The following is a 21,398-nucleotide window of genomic DNA, read 5'->3' on the forward strand; positions in this document are numbered from 1 at the left end:
GTCATTAGACCACACCCCTTCTCATTACAGAGATGCACATCACCTAATATGCTTAATTGGTAGTAGGCTTTCGAGCCTATACAGCTTGGAGTAAGACAACATGCATAAAGAGGATGATGTGGTCAAAATACTCATTTGCCTAATAATTCTGCACTCCCTGTATTTCAAGCAATTAAGACTCCACACCCCTTCAGCAGAGATGACAATATGTGTCTCTTTTACTAGCCAGTTCCTCTTCAAGTGACTGTTATCTTTGGTTGTTTCATATTTTGCCTTAGCTGGTTGATTGGGAAAGGCTTTAGGGTGAAGGCAATCAGTAAAACTCTTATCGCTGTTTATATGTTTCCAAGACATCTTCCACCACCTCCCCTTTGGAGTTTATCTTAACAAACTATTTAGTGAAGGACTGTCTTCCTCGCTTATGTATTCTTCAGTAGGTTATTATTACATTCCCTTTACCTCTTTCTAATTCTCACTGGTAAGAACTTCAAGTATAGCCTATGTCATGGTCTGACCACGTGGGTTTGGATCACATAAAAATATCACCTGACCTAAATAGTATGCCCTTAATATCATTTGCAAAAGTATTATTTCACTGGATGCAGGTTTTCTTTTACTAAAACCAATCATTTCTGAATTAAAATAAAAACATACAACTGGCTTACTATTTTGACAGTGCGCTTTTGTATTGCATGCACCTTACTGTATCTTGCCTTAATTTCCCCTTTTCTCCTCCCATTTTTCATAGTTATTCCACTTTTAGCTGCCATTCCACCTAGTACCTCTGACATTAACATCAAGAACCTCTCTGTATGAATTTCACCACGCTTGTGGTGGAGAACCTGACACATAAGAGATAAGGCAGATATAGCCCATGCGCACCGCCAGGAGGTTGGAGCATTGCATTTGTATGTTAATTAGTAGAACTAACATATAAAAGTACCACATAACATTCCCAGTAGTGTTCCTGGAATTGTTTGACTTCTGCAGCTTTACAGGCATACTACTCGAATAGATGTTAATTACAAAAAGTACTAAATATTTCCCATTTGTATGAGTGTAGCAGGTCTCTCTGTTTTAATATGGATGTGCAATTAGAAAGAATTTACCACTTACCGCGTCACCACTCCACCTACTTCATATTCTGGCATGTGCTTCCATGAAATAATAATTGTTATGGAAATGTTGCAGTTTACCATCCTAAATTAATGGCTATACATCTATAGATTGTCATCTAAATAATTGCTCTGAATGCTGTGGCATTCTTTCTAAAATGCCATAAATATAAATCGGTTCATATCAAATACTTTTAAGTTCAATTGTTTACAGTGAAGCGTGTGCTGAAACATTTCTCAGTTCGCTAGTTTGCTTCTCCTGCCAACCTGTTTGCTTGAGTGTCAGAACAATTCAACACGGATCTCAGTGGATTCACAGCTGACATAGTCAATGCCAAGATTCAGCATCCTGATAACTAGTTTGCTTAAATGTTTATTGTACTATAAATATCCACTTGCTGTTTTCATATTGAGGCTGTTAATTGTTTTTCCACAATATGTACTTCAAACATTAAGGGCCTCATTAGGATTTGGGCGGTCGGAAACACCCATCTGCTGAACCTCCGATGGGGAGTTTTCCAGCAGCAATGCAAGGGTGCTGGGCAGTCCCCCCTTTGGCCCCCTGCACCTGTTCTCCACCAGCCTTTTCATGGCAGAGAACCAGGTCTTAATCAGCAGGGCGGCACTGCATGCCACCCTGGCTGATTCTGACCTGCACCTGCTATTAAGAGATGGACGAACCCTGGCAGTTTGACCACCAGGGTCTTAATATGGCAGTTGGACCACCAAAGCAACAGCAGTCCTGACTGCCACTGAGAGGTTGGCGGTCTCAAGATCGCCAGCCTCGTAATGAGACCCTAAGTCCTTTAACCCACGTAAGCGATTCAGCACAAACACATTTCAACTGTCTGGATTTACCCCTTCAGTTGCTAGACATTTTGTAGAGAGAAGACACTCATCTTTGAATGCAGTGCCTAGTGTCCATGATTCATCAGTATTTACTGGTATTTAAATTTAACAACATTTTTGTTCTTTGTTTTACTCCACTTTGAGGATCTTACAGTTTTGAATTTTAGCAGCACTTTGCACCATCTGAGACCTTTGTGAGTGCTTTAAGCCGTGAAAATAAATCTTGTGCCGCAGGCCTTTTTATTATAGCATGAAGATATGATGGGTATTACCTATGTGGGTATCAATATTATATTGGCTAGGTTCATGCTATAGAAATACCATATAGAAACGCATGTAAAGCATGCAATTCAAGTGAAAATTATTCATGAATGACTGAATTATACGCAATAAAACAAACCAACATAAATTACAGTCATGAATATATATTTGATCAATTACAATATAAAATGTTTAAATTCTGCAATTTAAAATTTGTTCAATTATGCCTAAAAATTAAGGATCTGTCTTGCATTATTATGAGAAGAGCATTGGGATTTACACCCTCATAATTACTGATTTATTGGTCAGAGAGAAGATGGGGCCCTCACCTATGATGTGGATGTTAGGATTTCAACACTGACTATGTTGTATTGTCCTCCCCTTATGACATTAAATGCCACTTGGTTGTTGGAAAATATTCATAAATATGTGTGTGTGCAATGTGGCAAATATATATTTTTTATTTTTGCAGGTATTTGATTGCCAATTTCTATCTGATGAAGTGAAATACGTCCACAATGGCTCCCCACTCCTGGATGAGGATACTGTAATGCTAAGGGTATACAGGTAGAACACTATTTACAAAAATCTGTATTCTGACCATATGCATTGCTGTTGCATTCCACTACAATTATTGAAACTGCAGTTGTATGCCAACATAGACAGCTCTATGGTAACAGGACTACCTTTTACTGGTGTGGCTTTCCTCTTCTCTTCCTATTATAAAAATACACTGTTGTGATCAAGAGAAAATTTGCATATAATGTAATGTCTGATAATGCAGCTCATCCAAGGTGATGCCATAAAAGTTTTAATGAGTGATCATCCAAAACTTTTACATCCTGTTAAAGGAATAGGTCCGGTGTTACTTTACAACTTTGAAATTGTATACTAATTTGCATTTAATGTAGTGTGTACTAAGACAGGTACACATTTGGATGTTTCTTGATTGGGGCACCATATATATATATTCTTTAATGATCCTGCAGAATTCTGTTATGTCCTTCATGTGCTTTTATGTTGTATGATCCTCCAGAGTAACCTCAGCTGGATCCCACCCTTTTAAAATTGATGCCACGCCTATGTGTTCTATTGTCATAGTAAATAATATTAGTAGTATATTGCCACAGTAATTTAAACTAGGTCATCTGTCACAAAGCAAGCAATAACCACTTTGTGCAACAGACCACAGCCATGATAGTATGGAATAATCCCTGAAATTGTAGTATCAATAGTAGATAAAACATTAATGTTTCATAAATCCGATATTTTCCTCTAAATCCTGAAGAAGACTATGTTTTAATGATTTAATTGTCCTACTTTGTCCCAGTTCAGTGTTGGGAGAGAAACTGCCAGCTTTTCTTAACTTGGAAAGATGTTCCCCTTCATTCCCAGTAGGGCAGAGACATGCTTTCTCTGCATTTCTTCATGGGTTTTAATATTATTTGTGAAGCCGTCAGTTTCACAGAGCTAGAGTTTAAGAAAATAGTGAGTGAAAACGGTCTCAAAATAGTAGATTTTGCAGGAGAAACCCTTTCAAAGGTAAATTGGAGGTGAGAAGAGAGAATGAAAGTTATTCTGCAAATTCTTGGCTGGATTGATGAGCCTGACATGTCTTCATGCTCAGTGACCCCAATGTTGATTGTCTGAAGGATTGATGCTTTTTTGGAACCTGACTAGTGGTTGTGGGGATGCTATTTATTTTGTCCAGGGAGAATTGGTGCACCATTTTGCCCTCTAGAGGAACTACCAATGGGGTCCCAATGACAATGAGTCTTTTTCTACACATTCAATCCCTACCTGGTGATATTCAAATACTACAGAGGAAGTTTGTTGATACCCCTATGGACACACAGTCGTTTATGACCTACGTCAAGATATGAGATCCAGAATCAGGTAATTGATAAAAAGTTGTCTGTGATGGAGAGTACCGTAGTAGAAACAAAGGTAGTTGCCAAGTGTTGGAAATGGCCTTCCTGCAGGGTCATCCCCAGACTGTTTGCCTTCCTCCTTCTCTTTTTCCGACCTCATTTTTGCTGGCTTTAGAACTCTGTGCACTTTACCACTGCTAACCAGTGCTAAAGTGCATATACTCTCTCCTTAAAACATGGTGACATTGGCTCATACCCAATTGGCTTATTTAATTTACTTGTAAGTCCCTAGTCAAGTGCACTACATGTACCCAGGGCCTGTAAATTAAATGCTACTACTGGGCTACAGCACTGGTTGTGCCACCCACATAGTTAGCCCCCTAACAATGTCTTAGGCCTGCCTCTGCAAGGCCTGTGTGTGCAGTTTCGCTGCCAATTCGAATTGGCATTTAAAAGTACTTGCCTAGCCTAAATCTCCCCTTTTTCTACATATGTCAACCCTAAGGTATGCACTAGCTAACCCATGGGGCAGGGTGCTATGTAGGCGAAAGGCAGGACATGTACCTGTGTAGTGTACATGTCATGATAGTGTAAAACTAGTAAATTTGTTTTTACACTGCTGTGAGGCCTGCTCCCTCCATAGGCTAACATTGGGGCTTCCCTCATATATTGTTTGAGTTGTAGCTGCTGATCTGAAAGGAGTAGGAAGGTCATATTTAGTATGGCCAGAATGGTGATACAAAATCCTGCTGACTGGTGAAGTTAGGTTTAATATTACTATTTTAGAAATGCCAATTTTAGAAAGTGAGCATTTCTCTGCACTTAAATCCGTCTGTGCCTTACAATCCAGATCTGGCTGGGTTTAGTTGACATCTCCCTTGTGCATTCACTCAGACACACCCCAAACACAGGATACTCAGCCTCACTTGCATACATCTGCATTTTGAATGGGTCTTCCTGGGCTGAGAGGGTGGAGGGCCTGCCCTCACACAAAGTACTGCCACACCCCCTACTAGGATCCCTGCAGACAGGATTGAACTGAAAGGGGACCTTGTGCACTTCTAAGCCACTCTTTGAAGTCTCCCTCATGTCAAAGGCACATTGGGGTATTTAAATAGGGCCTCTGCTCCTACCAACACAGACACTTCCTGGAGAAGAGAACCTGAGCCAGAACCTGCATCCTGCCAAGAAGACTTGTCTGGCGGTTCAAAGGACTCACCTGTCTGCTTTCTGTGCAGGACCGCTGCCTTGCTGTTGCCCTGCTCCCTTGCTGCTCTCGGCTGTGGTGAAGAAGAGCTCTCCAAGGGCTTGGATAGAGCTTGCCTCCTGTTCCCTGAAGTCTGATGACCAAAAAGACTTCATCTCTACAATAACGTCTCCCTGTGCAGTGAAATTTGGCGCACAGCCTGCCATGTGTTCACCGCAGTGAAAAATTCACTGCACGCCGAACCGGAACGACGCAGCCCGACTTCGCAACGTGAAGATTGACGCAGCGCCAGCGTACCGACTGGAAATTCGACGCATGGCCCACCGGATCGACGCACAGCCGAGCCGGGATGATGCAGCCTGACTTCCAGGGAGGAATCGACGCAGCGCCTGCCGTGCGGTAGAAAATTCGTCGCAATGCCCACGGAATTGACGCAGCTCCTATGAGTTTGTCATGCCAGCACAGGAATCCACGCATCATCCCTGGGGCGTCCGAAACCCCTGCAACCCCAAGAGGATCCATGACCGAGGGCCGGAAATCGATGCACAGCCGTCCCTGCGTGAAAACTAAACAATGCATCGCTGTGTACGGCCCAATAAATCGACGCTCACCCTTTTGCTTTCACGCATCTCCTCCTCTGTGGTTCTTTGTGGAGATTTTGCACGTGAACCAGGTACTTTGTGCTTGAAGGAGACTTTGATTGTTTTTAAAAGACTTAATAAACTTTAGATCACTTTTCCACTGATATCTCAACATTTACTTATTGTATTTTAATCATTTTGACCTACATTTTGTCCAGATAAATATTATATATTTTTCTAAACACTGTGTGGTGTATTTTTGTGGTGCTATATGGTGTTATTGTATGATTTATTGCACAAATACTTTACATATTGCCTTCTAAGTTAAGCCTGACTGCTCAGTGCCAAGCTACCAGAGGGTGGGCACAGGATAATTTGGATTGTGTGTGACTTACCCTGACTAGATTGAAGGTCCTTGCTTGGACAGGGGGTAACCTGACTGCCAGCCAAAGACCCCATTTCTAACACCAAGATAGAGCAGCAGGTTCTGGAATTGGGCCTATAGGTTGTGTCATTGCATGATATGGTGGTGTCTCATTGAGAGGCATGTGGATACTTCAGGGGAAATGCCATTACTTCTGTGCTTATGTAAGAACAGGAAGCGTTACTTTAGGATATCTCTGTAAGAGCTACTAATATCAGATATTCAGGGATTCCTCTCCTACCCCAGGGGGAAATCTTTTATCCTTTCTGCATCTATTTTCAAAGAATAAGTCTGAGTGAACTTCCTTGAGGCTCTTTTGGAGGTGCAGAGGGCATGGAGAATATTTACTAAAGGCTCTCATGAGAATCCCAAATGCTGTCATTCAGAGCCGGTTGAGCCTTTCCAGGGGAAGGTGGTTCTCAGGTCTGCAGCCATTTGAAGATATCTCAGTTTTAGAAAATGGCAAATCCACATGTTTCTAAAACAGAGCTGGGCAACCCACAAGAAGGGGAAGGTGCTGCAGATAATTAAGAGGGAAAAGATAGCTAATGACTCAGCACCTATGATTTGGTTTTCTTGCTAAGTAGTGTGTGGTACACAAATGCCACCCATTCCACATAATGCACTCTAGTTTGGCCATAACTTTCTGGAAACAAGTAAATATGGGCAGACAGCAAACAGTGTCGTTATAATATATGCATAAATTGGCCACAAACACCCTCATTGATGGGAGGTCTGTTAGGGCGTTAATAACATGCCTCCCTGAATCTGCCATGTCTTAATGCCAGGCCTGGAAGAGACCATAGGTCAGTAAGCATAGATTTCTTTAAATGCTGTTTTTTGAAGTATGATGTCAGTCTAATGGATGGACAACCATAACTGAATATTTGTAGAGAAGGCTGTGATAAAGGGCCAGATATAGCAAAGGTTTTTACCCATTCTGTGTCTATGGGAAAAAGTGTTCGTACATATGGCCCGAAGTGTTGTTATTTCAGTGCATATTACTAATGCAACAGAGCATAGATTCTCTCTGAGCATCACACAATAAGATAAAGCAAGTGTTATTTACAGTGGTGAGAAATTCCAAAAACTGAGGTGTGAAGCGTGTTAAATATAAAAAATAGCTGATATGCTTTAGCGTGGGGAAATACATATCAGAATGCAGCAGGGAAGCAATAGTTTTTTCACTGAGTCGTCAAACTGCATTACTCCACCAGCAACATGTATTTTTATTTTTAAACATCGATGTATATAGAGCATAAACTAGTTATGGGTACTTACTAACATTCAGTAGTTGTTTACTATTGCTCAAAGGCATTTTGTTTTAGTGTTAACATTATAAAAGTGGCAGTTTCCTACATCACAAGAGCGTCCTGAACAAGAATCCCTATTTTAGGAGCACTGTCATTGCTTTACACGTTCCTCTATTCAACTTTTCTTTACATGTTCTTGTATTCAATGATCTTCTTCAGGTGGAACTCAAAAATACATTCAAAAATACATACAAGTTCTGGTGGGACTCTGTTGAAGAGTCTAGATGCCAGTGCAGGTCACTTGCGTTTGTTCTGTTTGTTTGAATTCTGCCATAATATAGTAGGAAAACTTTACTTCTGTTAAGGGCGCTGAACATATTATGCACTTTCACTACCGCTGACTGCACTTCTGGTTGCACTTTGACTATTTTGTGGTTGTTGGGAGGTTCCGGAGCTGTTCCTCGTATGAATGGGTAGTCACACAAATAAATACCACCTTTTTGAAAACATACACTGTATAGCATTGAGCTATCCCAGTATCCCTAATAACATTTGTGCATGATAACATTTTTCGAAACAGTGGGCCAAATGGTATGTTTCATCACTAAATTTGCAAGATTAAAGTTCCAAATATACACGTCTTTCAGGATCTTCTGTCTGTACACTCAAGAGATAATCTAAAACCTCAGGGGCAGGCCACTTAATCAGACCTTGCCCAGAGAGATCTGGGGAATCAGTCCCTCCTAAGAAATGTTTAACAAATGTGGCCACGTTGTGCACATTACAACACATATTTTAGAAATTCAAAAGCTAAACAATTACCGTTTTTTACATAATGTTCTGAAGGTACCTTCATGGAATATTCCAATAATACATACATACAGGCATCAGTCTGTCCATTGCATATTTCTATAATGGCCCCTACTCCCACAGATGACACAATGGAATATGTTAATATTGTTAAAAAACCGTTTGATTTTCTTTTCTTGTCTGGCCACTACCAAGTAGGTTTGCAGTCATCTACATTCAGGAGGCAAGGTGGAAACTTTCACTCAAACTTCAGTTATAAGTCTGTTATGAAAATATAATCAGCTTGTCCCTAAAAATCAGCTGGACATTATTAAAAACATAACTATTTGTTCCTAAATACTTGATTTTATTTTGGCAAAATACATAATTTTTCTAAATGACACTGCTACATAATTTTAAAAATAGCTTTTTGTTACCAAAAAATTTCATTTTTTGTAAGTTCCCGAAATTGGACCTCAGAAACAGTTTAGCATGCTCATTATGACAGAATTTCTCTTTCATAACCATGCATCAAAATCGGATCCCAGTGATACCCATGTTCTGCTAGTGTTAACCCCTTAGCTGCTGGGCCGTTCCCCCTCCCCCCCCCCCCCCCCCCCCCCAGTGCTGAGCCCTTTTTTGGCTATTTGGGGTAGTTCGTGCTTAGGCCTTCATAACTTTTTGTCCACATGAGCTATCCAGAGTTTGTGTTTTCCCCTGGAGGAGACCAAGAAATTAGCCAAAATACAGTGAAAATTTCGTTTTTTCCCAAAAAATTGGAAAAAAGGGCTGCCGAAGAAGGCTTGTGGTTTTTTCCCTGAAAATGGCATCAACAAAGGGTTTCTGGTGCTAAAATCACCATCTTCCCACCTTTCAGGAACGGGCAGACTTGAATCAGAAAACCACATTTTTCAACACAAATTTGGCATTTTACTGGGACATACCCCATTTTTACTATTTTTGGTGCTTTCAGCCTCCTTCCAGTTAGTGACAGGAATGGGTGTGAAACCAATGCTGGATCCCGGAAAGCTAAACATTTCTGAAAACGAGACAAAATTCTGAATTCAGCAAGGGGTCACTTGTGTAGATCCTACAAGGTTTTCCTACAGAAAATAACAGCTGAAATAAACAAAATTGAGCTGAAAACAGCCATTTTTCTCTCTGTTTTACTCTGTAACTTTTTCCTGCGATGTCAGATTTTTTAAAGCAATATACCGTTATGTCTGCTGGACTCTTCTGGTTGCGGGGATATAAAGGGCTTGTAGGTTCATCAAGAACCCTAGGTACCCAGAGCCAATAAATGAGCTGCACCCTGCAGTTGGTTTTCGTTCTATACTGGGTATACAGCAATTAATTTGCTGAAATATGAAGAGTGAAAAATAGGTATCAAGAAAACCTTTGCATTTCCAAAATGGGCTCAAGATAAGGTTTTGAGGAGCAGTGGTTATTTGCACATCTCTGAATTCCGGGGTGCCCATACTAGCATGTGAATTGCAGGGCATTTCTCAAATAGACGTCTTTTTTACACACTCTCTTAGATTTGGAAGGAAAAAATGTAGAGAAAGATAAGAGGCAATAACACTTGTTTTGCTATTCTATGTTCCCCCAAGTCTCCTGATAAAAATGATACCTCACTTGTGTGGGTAGGCCTAGTGCCCGCGACAGAAAATGCCCCAAAACGCAACGTGGACACATCACATTTTTTCATAGAAAACAGTGCCTACCTGTGGATTTTGGCCTCTAGCTCAGCCGGCACCTGGGGAAACCTAGCAAACCAGCGCATTTTTAAAGACTAGAAACCCAGGGGAATCCAAGATGGGGTGACTTGTGGGGCTCTGACCAGGTTCTGTTACCCAGAATCCTTTGCAAACATAAAAATGTGGCTAAAAAACACTTTTTCCTCTCATTTCGGTGACAGAAAGTTCTGGAATCTGAGAGGAGCCACAAATATCCTTCCACCCAGCATTCCCCTAAGTCTCCCGATAAAAATGGTACCTCACTTGTGTGGGTAGGCCTGGTGCCCGCAACAGGAATAGATCACACAATGCTCAATGTTGGTCCTTACAGGAGGCAGCTGTTGACCCTGGGGTGATCCATTCCTGACGCAGGCACTAGGTGTAGGCACTCAAGTGGGGTAGTGTTTTTATCAGGACAGGTGAGGAATCACTGGGTGGTAGGAATTTTGTGGATCCCAGCATATTCCTGTAGTTTGTGTGACAGAAATGCGAGAAAAATAGAGTTTTTATTCAACATTTCAGCTTTGCAGGGTATTCTGGGTAAGAAAACTTTGGTGAATCCACACAAGTCACACCTCTGTGGACTCCCCCGAATGTCTAGTTTCCAGAAATGTTTGGGTTTAGTGTGTTTCTCTATATGGCCGCCGAACCCAGGACCAAAAGCACAGGTGCCTGCCTTGCAAAACCAGTTTGTTCTGCGATAGATAATTTTTATGTCTCCACAATACGATTTGGGTGGTGGAATTTGGGGCTGAACTAAATTGGGGAGCTCCCAAGAGAGCACTCTCTCTCTCTCTCTGCTTGCCGCCGCATTCACCTGCTCTCTGGGTTGGGCTAACCCACTATTACCCAGTTGCACAGACTGCTTGCGAAGGAACAGCAGGACTGTCCTCATCACCTCCCTCATAATGTACTGGAAGAGGAGTTATTGAATGGGACTCCTCCGACTGAAAAATCACTCCCAGAGTCTGCGCCATTGTCCTATCCCTTAGATGCTGTCTCAGTATCTGATGTCTCAGTCTCTGATCCTATGTCAGAGCTGTCCTGTATAACCCAAATGACGGCAGCAGTCATCCATCAAGATGCCATCTCTGCTATTGGCTAAACTGTTGCTCTAAAACACTAGCCTACGTAGACAGTCACAAAATCGATGGTGTGTGTGAGATACGTGCAACAGTAGAGGCCACCTTACCTGCGCTTCTTCCCTCAATCAGCACATTCTTTCAAGACACTCAAAAAACACCTTGTCACATACCATTCGTCACAGTCTTTAGCACCTCCTGGGCCCAGTCCAACAATCATTATTGGTGCTCCCACTCCCTCCTCCTCGGATTCCCTCATTACCACCCAGCAAAAGTGCCCTTCATCTCTCCATAGCCGCCCTACACCCCGCACATACATTTCATTTGTATTATAGCGCAGGTAATGGCTGACTTTACTAATGTACTCCGCTATTTACATAAAATACAGATTTGCTCTTTGCATTAGGCATATAAACCTTCTGCTCTTCTTTATGGCACTAAAACTGCCACTAGACAAGTCTCACCCTTTTGTAGCAGAAACATAATCACAACACTTACTTCACTTTTTTATTGCTGCCTAAAAGCTACAGTTGAAAAGCGTCAGTTGAAGTATGTGCATTGCTTTGAAGATGCAAGCTGCAACTGCAAGACAACTGGTGGCAAATCTATATATAAATATATATATATATATATCACTTTTATATGTGGGTCTGGTTTTCCTGGGGGCCGATCGCAGCCCCCAGGGAAACCACACACATATTGACAAAAGCGATATATGCGTGTGTGTATATATATATATATATATATATATATATATATATATATATATATACATATATCTATAGATCTATCTATAGATATATCCATGTACATAGATATATCTACATAGATATATCTATATATATAGATCTACTTTTTTTTTTTTTTAGCTGTTGTATGGTTTCCTTGGGGGCCAAAATGCCCCAGGGGGCACCTACCTTTTTTTTACCGTTTTCCGAGGGGGCCGAACCCCCCCAAGTGAAATCTCTGGTGTCTAGTGGTGTTTCCTGGCCCCCGATCGCAGAAACACTTTCAGAAGGCCTCGTAAGAAAGGGGAGACTCTCCCCTTTCTTACGAGGCCTTCCTGAAACTTTTTCCTGGCTCCCAATCGCAGCTGTGCTGCGGTCGGGCCAGGAAACCTGAAAAGTGTTTCCTGGCCCCCGATCGCAGCACAGCTGCGATTGGGGGCCAGGAAACACTTTCAGGAAGGCCTCGTAAGAAAGGGGAGACTCTCCCTTTTCTTACGAGGCCTTCCCGAACGTGGGGAAGGCCGTTTGTGGCCGTTTTCCCCACTGGAGCAGGAAGCGGCCGCAAGGCTGCTTCCTGCTCCGATGGGGAAATCAGCATTGTAACGTCAGCGCGCCTCGTGCCGCGCTGACGTCACAAAGGGGCGGGTGGGGGGCGGGGGAAGACACGGAAGAGCTTCTGTGTCTCCCAGGGATAAAAAAATAAAATAAAATCCTCGGGTGCGACGCACCCGAGGATTTATTAACCCCCTCCCTGGTGTCGGCCACTGGTTGTGACCCGCATCCGCACTAAAGAGGTTAAGCACCAAAACTCATGGAATGTTTCCCATGCCAGGAAGCTAAAATTTTACCAATAATGCCCAAGATGAGGAGTGTATATCTGTTATCAAGACCTTGGTGGTCGAAAAGCATCCGGTGGTGGAGGCACTCACTTTTTGCTAAGTAAACAAGCTTGCCAATATACTTCCTGGAGTGCAATGGTTGATTTTTATTGAAGAATTAATTGGAGTTTTTCCACCAGCTCCCACCTTGGCATCGGCAGTAAGAGCATGCAGGCTGTAACGTGGCTCTATATATATAGATATGTATGTGTGTGTGTGTGTGTGTGTGTGTGTGTGTGTGTGTGTGTGTGTGTGTGTGTGTGTGTGTGTGTGTATATATATATATATATATATATATATATATATATATATATATGTGGTATAAGTACATATAGTGCACGTGTGTGGAACAAGTGGACAAGGTTGCTGCAAGGGGTATCAGTTACATTTAATTTGGAGACTGAAATTCTGCACAGCCCTTCTTCCCACAGCATTTTATATTTGGCCTTCTTAAGCAATTGATCCCACCCCAGCCTCAAAGACCTTTAATAATAAAATATTAAATATTAAAAAATCTGAATCTACCATCTCATGACCACTCAGTTTGTTTTTCAGTGCTACTCAAAGAAATAGACCAACTCTCACTGCACACAGCATGTGACCATGGGCAGCGAAGTTGCCCACCTGCAGTGGGTTGAAAAACTGTTGGATGTTTGCTGAAAAAAACAAAGGTTAAGGTGAACTAATGGTTAGCTATGATTATAACATCAAAATGTACTTATAAACAACTCAGAATTTACCTGAAAAAATCCCAGATGAAATTTGAAATTATGGATTAAAAACAATTAATAAACATAAATCGCACCCAAAATGGAATGCTTGAGACGTCACACTAATTATACCAATAAAGAGCAATAACAACACCTAAAAGCTAACTATAATTAACCAATGGAAAATATTATCCAAGCAATAAATGACACTACATTCATAGAAGTGGTAAGGGTAATATGATATATAATATCATCTCAAAGATAATTTGCATTTGTAATGACATCCGTTTCATAAATGGTGAGTCACAAGCATTACATTTTGTGTATGAGTTATGGTTTGCATTCTAGACGTTTCTGCATGCAAACTCTATGGTTTTCATGGCAGACCAGGCCATGTGGCTAACCCTTGCTGTGCATGGCAGGCCAAAGGTTTGAGCACCTGGGTTGGAACCCGCAGAGGGTAGGGTGCAGTGTCTTGCCATAGGTCATGCCTTCCCTGCCAACCCCTGTTTTGCATTGTTAGAGGCCATGTGCTGCAGGCATTAACTAACTACAGTATGTTGGGGGGTAGAACCGGCAGTCAATCCCTACTGCTGCACAACTGAGGTCTTTGTGCAGCACAATTAGCCATCAACAGAAAATGAGGTACAAAAAACAGTCTTGTACAGAGTATTTAAAAAACAAACAAGAAATGAATTTAAAAAAAACTCATCGGTTAGAGTTGTCAGGGTTAGCTTTGCTTTTAAGACTGTAATGTTTATTTTTTAAAAATCTCAAAAATTCGCTGAAGAAAACAATTAAATTTGCCAGTTATGATTGGATAAACTAACAATAACATTTGCCTCCGATATGCACTTATCACTTCACATAATACACCACTCATGACCTGTTACATGATATTGATGAGACCCCTCATTGATGACATAACCCATGGTACTGCTGTTGACATTAGTTTTGCTTTTTCTAATGATGTGAATTTTGGATTTAGGTATTTATATAATATGTAATATGAGTAAAACCTATTTTTATAATACATTGTTTTGGGTCTACTGTTTTTGTGACAATTCAATAAAAAATTCATGAATAGATTTCTATTGATTATGTTATATTGTCACATCACAGCTGTTATTGTCTTCTGTGGTAATAGTTTAAGGTTTGTTTAATGGTTATGTATGTTCTACTATCTGTAATCCTATAGCAAGGTAGCTGTATGGGTTTTTGGGGCTATCATCTGCGAGTTTATCCGTATGTTGATGTATGTTATATGGTGTAGAGCATAATGCTGTATATTTGTTCTTTCATGTGGTGGTTTAATCAACTCCGTTTATTTTGTATTCATCAGGGGATGTGTAGGCGTATGAAACTAGTGGAATGCATATATTGCATGAAAGTGTTTCTAAACCAGGGTGTGCATGTTATAGAATGATATGGACTAATTTTGTGATTTATTGTGATGTTTAATTTATTGCGATGGTGCAATTTTAACCTGTGACTCTTTGTAACCTGTGAATTTCGTAAATATCTCTATGGAAGCCATTTATAAAATTGGGAAGTTGAAATGCACTTCACTGCATGGCTTGGTGGTGGGAATGGGGAACTACCATAGCGCATCGGTAGGAACTTTGACCATAGAGACGCTAAGCAGTGTAGAGCTGTAGTGGTTCCAGAGTCCATAAATGGCTGCTGCAAAGTGGGCGCCTAGTGGATATGTGCAGTGGGTGTGCCACTGACACACCAAAGGCATGCCCATCTGCTCCAGACCGCACCCGAATGGGACCAGGGGGCACGACCTCGGACCCAACCACCTTAAGAACTGTAAGTTATTCCACGAGCCTTTACTCTCTTGTAGGTCTAAGCCTTTAGTCACAGATTGTCTGGCGTTTTGCCTATCAAAAGTCGAACTACAGTGTTCCCAATGTAATTTCACTCTGACAAGCATGGACAAGGTTAGGACCATAGGTTCAAGAGTTGCAAAATGACACGTTGGGCTTTTAAACTGCAGATCCCCTTCCTGCCACAAATATGAACTACTTACTTTAATAGACTTAAAACAGTTTGATGTGCTGTTTCTTACAGAGATCTGGCTCCAAAAATACTCAACACCTGATATCATTCAGTCCCTCCTCCTTGGATATTACATTTGTAGACAAGACTGCCTACACAGAAAGGGTGGAGGTATTGCTATTATTTTAAAAGAGGTCTATAAAAGTGTTATTAGCCCCCTTAATGTACCAGGATGTGAAAATGTTGGTTTCGCTATTAACCTCTCGCCCACCTTCTCTTTTTCAGGAATTTTAATCTATAGACTGCCCCAGGCAATGTACAGGGTTTGTGAAAGCCCTACCATAGGAAGTCACCGGCCGTATAGCAGAAAGACCAAATTTTACTTTGTTAGATTTTAATTTGCCCTTGGAGGAAACTGATAATCCCTTGATCACAGACTTTCTTCAGGACCTGGTCTGTGTGTTTCTCTCTTGGAGGGTTGAAGGGTCCACTCGTGTTGAAGGGCATCTTTTAGATCCTGCTTTTAGTAGTGAACCAAGCCTTAAAATGAAAAGCCCCTGCCCAATGGCCTGGACTGACCACACACTCATTTCTTTAACACTGGAAGGACCTGACCCTCCATCTGGCACTGCAAATTTTATGAACCAAGGCTTGAGATGGTCTAAACTTAATGAAGAGACCTGGCTATCTTTACTGGCCAATTCTAGATGAACGCCAACCAGTGATCCCCAGGATACTAATATTATGGTTAATGGGTGGATCAATAACTCCCTGGATAATGTGATCCCTAAAGATAATCTAAAAAATGGATGTTAAAAAAATCACACCTTGATTTAATCAATCGCTAATCCTTCTAAAAAGGGAGTGTAAAAAACTGGAGAGAAAGTGGAGAAGGAAATATGATCAGTATTCGAAATCTTGTTTACTGGGCTGCCACTCTGCATTATCATCAAGAGATAAAAAGGGCACAAGCGCCTTTTATGGATATCTTCTGGACAAGGCAGCTAATGCTCTTAAGGAACTATTTGGGATAGTAAAATCTCTTACTGATTTTAAAAAATGACAATTCATTGCGCAATCTCTCAGAGAGTCGTTGTAATGAGCTGGCAGGTTGCAGACATTTACAGTGAATTACAAAAAAACATGGAAGTCTCCTGCATTGGTCCCGAAACTCAATCATTGATGGAGGGGTAACATTTTCTGCAGAACTTTCATTTAATTACAGAAGAAGCACTCACAGAGTTGTTTGGGAAGGTGAAATTGGGCTCCCCATTAAACCCCACCCCTCAGGATATCTTACCTACAATAAGAGAATTATTATACACCTGAATTTCCACAAGCATAGTCCCACAGGAATGGGAACAAGGGTTGGTCCAACCTTTATTAAAAAATAAATAAAAAAAACATTGAACCCGCCTGTCTAAAGAATTTTAGACATATCTCTCTGCTGCTAATATTTTGGAAAAGTTTAGAAGAATGTATTACCCACCATCACTCTATGATGATCTTATAGTCAGAATTTAAGAGCATAATCTGGTGGTATGAGTAAGGATCTTGTTGGTGTGCCTGACCTTGATAAGTAAATTTACAAGGGGATGCGACTAGGTCGATGAACCTTTTGACTTGTTTAACAAAAATCCAGTACATACTGAACAATAATCAATGACAATCAATAACATTAAAAATCAATAAGAGTCCGTAAGTGGCACACACCATGACCTTGCAGTCATAATTAACCACACCTTTGTGTAAAAGTTAGAATATTTATTACCCTATATTAACAATGCTAATGTCACATAAAATAATCTCAAAATCAAATGATAAACATACAGAAACAATACTGGCTGGCAAAGCGACGAAAGAAACGGAATCTAATCAAAGCTTGAGCTACCACACATTCTAAAGTCACTGTGCAAATTAATAATAAGAACATCTGCGCAAACGTTATTACATACATTTAGATTCAGCAAAGAAAAGATATCAATATTTACTCAGGATATTGATTTTCATTAGTGAGGATCCTAGCTAGCACCATATTGGAATTTGCATGTTGGGCTTCATGCAAAACTATTTAGACAACACAGATTTGGAAAAAACATCTAACTAAGGCTCTATCAAAATAGCGCGGTTGGTACCTAGAAAGAAAATCAAATGGACGTAACAAACAACATCATCGTCAGGATAGCTCTCCTCAGGTTGGATAAGCATGCTGTTACAGTCTTTGTCCTCAGGACATCAGTCTGGTCAGTAGGGCATTAGGATTCAGCATCAAAGTTCAGAAAAGGCAAAGTCTTTAAGCATTAAAGTTAAGCACATCTCTTCTCAAGACAAGACGCACAGGGAATAATGGCCTTTCGGCAAGAAAGAAAATGGGAAAATGCAGTGTCTTCCCTCAGTGCAGTCCAGCTAAATTAAAATTTCTACAACTATTTCCCAAGTCCCTATTGGTCAAGGGATCGCATGTTCATTTGTCCAATAAAACTAAAACCTCAAATCTACAGTTTCTACTAGTACATGGTTCACATGTAGATTATTAGCTCCTTTCGTAATGTCCTCCTCATCCGGCTCGTCAGGTAACAATATTGTTGCAGCTTACACTCCAGTCAGTGTCTTCTTTATTTTCGTCTGAGAAAGTCAGTCTTACATACATTATGTCTACAATGTTACATTTAGCAGGAACAGCATCTTCTAGTAAACAGTTCTCATGAGAAAGACTTTCAGCTATGAGCACGTTAGGTCAGCACAGTGGAAAATCTTAATTTAATTCTCAAAGCAGACATTTTATTAAACGTCTAAGAAATACAGCTTGACATGAGGCCGTGCAACTAGGCCGAGACCTCCGCTAATGTTAAGACTTCCAATTAATAAAGCTAATACATAATGCATAACCCTTAATTTGATGTATTACTACATTATTTAAACATAAGCTCATCATTTCATATTAATAAGCCTTTAATAAGTACACTCTGTGAACATTGGCCGCCACTCACGTGGACACATTTTCAAATGTGTGCATTATTTTTCTCTAGGTTATAATATTTTCTACGCAAACCCATTACTCAAAATACATGAATTTTTATTAATACTTTAATTAAAACTCCTGCCCTAGCAATCTTCATTATCTTTATCGTTTTTTAAAAAGCTGACTACATTTCCTGCACATAAAGTTATCAGGATAGTGCCCCCCTGCAACATTGTATTGGCGACCAACAAAAGGTAATCTGCCAATTCATTAATTAAAGTTTTGAAAAATTCAGCCTGGAGGCCATCCGGACCAAACACCTTTCCACTCGGGAGGTTTTTAACCAACTCCACCAATTAGAGCTTGGTAAAAGGGCTAGAGATGCCTTCTCTATCTTCCTTAGATAAAATTGTTACATTAAACTTAGCTTCCATATCTGCCACTTGATTCTAACTATTCATCCATCTGTAATGTTCTTACATAATTTCCTCCAGATTCCTATGCTCCCTATATCTTATCCCAGAAATCAGGTATTTCAGTGCATGAATCATTTTACTGGCAGCCTGCTCACATGCTTGCCATGCCAAAAATGTGCCTGTAAAATTACTTTCCTCGTACACTTTCTGCCGATAGGCCTGGTACATTGCCTCACACCTGCTATAGTACTGATCGCTAAGCGCCTGCTTGGCCATGTCGAATCCTTTCTTATTTACACTTGAGAGGTACTTTGTGTCTAAGCTGTTGTGCACCCTCTCGTCTAGAATCTGTTTTTGTTGCTGTGTCCTACGGCTAATAGCAGGATCTTTTACAATCACAATCCCTCTTATGTAAGTTTTAAAGAATCCCATTCAACATTAGAAGGGGGTCGATCCATGATTCCGACTATGGAATTCTCTAATCTCCGCTTCACAGATCTTAATCCAGCCTTCCTCTTGAAGATGTTGCTTATTAAAAATCCACTTCCTGGGCTGGGGCGCATCTCTCTCCAGCAGGACTTCCAGAATGAGTATTGCATGGTCTGAGAAGCCATTATGAAGCATCAGCTGACCGTTGAAAGGCATTTTTTTTGTAGGAAGAAGTCGATCTGAAATGAACTACAAAAACGACTAGAGCAGCATGCATATTCTACCTTAGATGGAAAAGCCATTGTCCAAGAGTAAAAAAGTGTCAACATTCTCAAATAAATCTGGAAAACATTTGCCACTCTGAATGTTGACAGTTTTTCCCTTTTGCTGAGGAATCTGTACACGGTATTGGAGGAAATTAAAATCCACTCCAATTATACTTTCACCTGGGACTTGCAATAAAGATTGAGAGAGTTCCTCGTAAGGCCCTGGGTTGTCTTCAACTGGGGCATAAAAACTAACTGATGTAAGACTCTTGGAAAGCCCTAAGCCGTTCACCCAACACCAGCGACCTTTTCTATCACTGACAAAATCTAGCACTTGAGCCCCTAGTCTTTTGGCCAAAAAACTGCGGTTCCCCTGTGCGCTGCTTGAACGGCTGACAATCCTTCATATTCTGCCCAGTTTTTAAACATGGAAAATTCCAGATGCTTTTTGGCTATAATATGAGTCTCTTGAAGTAAAACTACTGAAGAATTCTCTGCTTTAACCCACACTTTTATTGCACCCATCTTCTTCCTGTTGTTTCGGCCGTTAGTTAGGTAATCCAATCGAAGTGCAAATGAGTCCGAAGTGCAAAGTGTGCGTAAAGTGACAATAGTGTGAAGCTACAGTAAAGTACATCCATCTATGTGCAAAAAGGCACTTTCCCTACTTTTTATTTTCCCAACATGTAAACTTATAATAAGGTACACCATAAATCTAAAGTGGCTGTAGTAGTAAAGTGGGACTCGATGATGCCTACTTAGACGATACCAAGTGCAGGCCTTAAAAGTACTGCCTTCAGGTTTTGTGGCCCAGGTCTCCAATATCACCTTTCAAGTTTGCTGATTTAATCTCAGGGCAACCCATTCAATAGAGTTCTCAACCAATCTCATGCCCATTTCTATCCTATGACTAAGGCCCAAACTATCCATGTCTCATCTCACATGCCCCCTGCACCTCAAGTGATATATTGCCCTGCATTAGAGCCAGATTCACCAAGAAATGTATACACCCTGGCTTTTTCTCCTTATACCAGACAATATTCCAATACTTCATCTTTACAATCAAATTTTTTCCTCCTCCAAATGTTTTACCTCACCCCCTGGTAACCTCCATTCTGTGGGTACCTGGCAGGGGTGCCCTCTCTTGCCAATTGTATTTGCTTGTTTTATTGAACCATTAATGATGGCAATCAGACAGAACTCCACAATTCTCCCTCACATTAAGCAGATGGGGAAGATTAAATTATATGCTGATGATATCATTTTATTTCTTGACAAAAATAGAAGCTCAGAGGAAATAGTCCTTGAGATATTTTCGCAGTTCGAGTAATTGGGGCGGGTATAAGATCAATAGGAAAAAAAACAGAAATTATTTTCTGCGGATGTAGCTCAGACAGATTACTCCACCAAATTGGGTCCCTACGTGAGCACCCGGCCGAAAAGATATCTGGGGATTAGATTCTCTTCAAGAGTTGAAGATTTATATGATTTTAATTTTAACCCTCTGCTTTCCAAAGAACAGACTATGTTAGCACGATGGGGATTGCTCCCATTAGCTGCTGGGTCCCCTATCCCCCCAGTGCTGAGCTGTTTGGCTATTTAAGGTAGTTTGCGCTTAGGTCCCCATAACTTTTTATCCACGTAAGCTATCCAAGCCAAATTTGCTTCCTTTTTCCCCAATGTCCTGGGGATACAAAATACAAATAAAATGTGTGTTTGTGGGAAAAATGGGAAAAAAGTGCTGCAGAAGAAAGCATCTGTTTTTTTCCCCCAGCAAATGGGATCAACAAAGGGTCTGTGCTGCTAAAATCACCATCTTCCCAGCTTTCAGGAACAG

At 40.8% G+C, this 21,398-nt stretch overlaps 1 protein-coding gene across 2 annotated transcripts in view; it reads left to right on the forward strand.

Annotated features, from left to right (window-relative positions):
* The window catches only part of LOC138293366 (FRAS1-related extracellular matrix protein 1-like), an 892,846-nt gene that overhangs the window by 59,034 nt on the left and 812,414 nt on the right, over positions 1–21,398 (forward strand). For both annotated transcript variants that reach the window (XM_069232561.1, XM_069232560.1), the window contains exon 3: positions 2,698–2,792. In XM_069232561.1, the coding sequence (XP_069088662.1) occupies positions 2,698–2,792 (95 nt within the window). The remainder of the gene's footprint in view (positions 1–2,697; positions 2,793–21,398) is intronic.

The sequence above is a fragment of the Pleurodeles waltl genome, chromosome 4_2 (assembly GCF_031143425.1).
Source record: "Pleurodeles waltl isolate 20211129_DDA chromosome 4_2, aPleWal1.hap1.20221129, whole genome shotgun sequence".
Classification (NCBI taxonomy): domain Eukaryota; kingdom Metazoa; phylum Chordata; class Amphibia; order Caudata; family Salamandridae; genus Pleurodeles; species Pleurodeles waltl.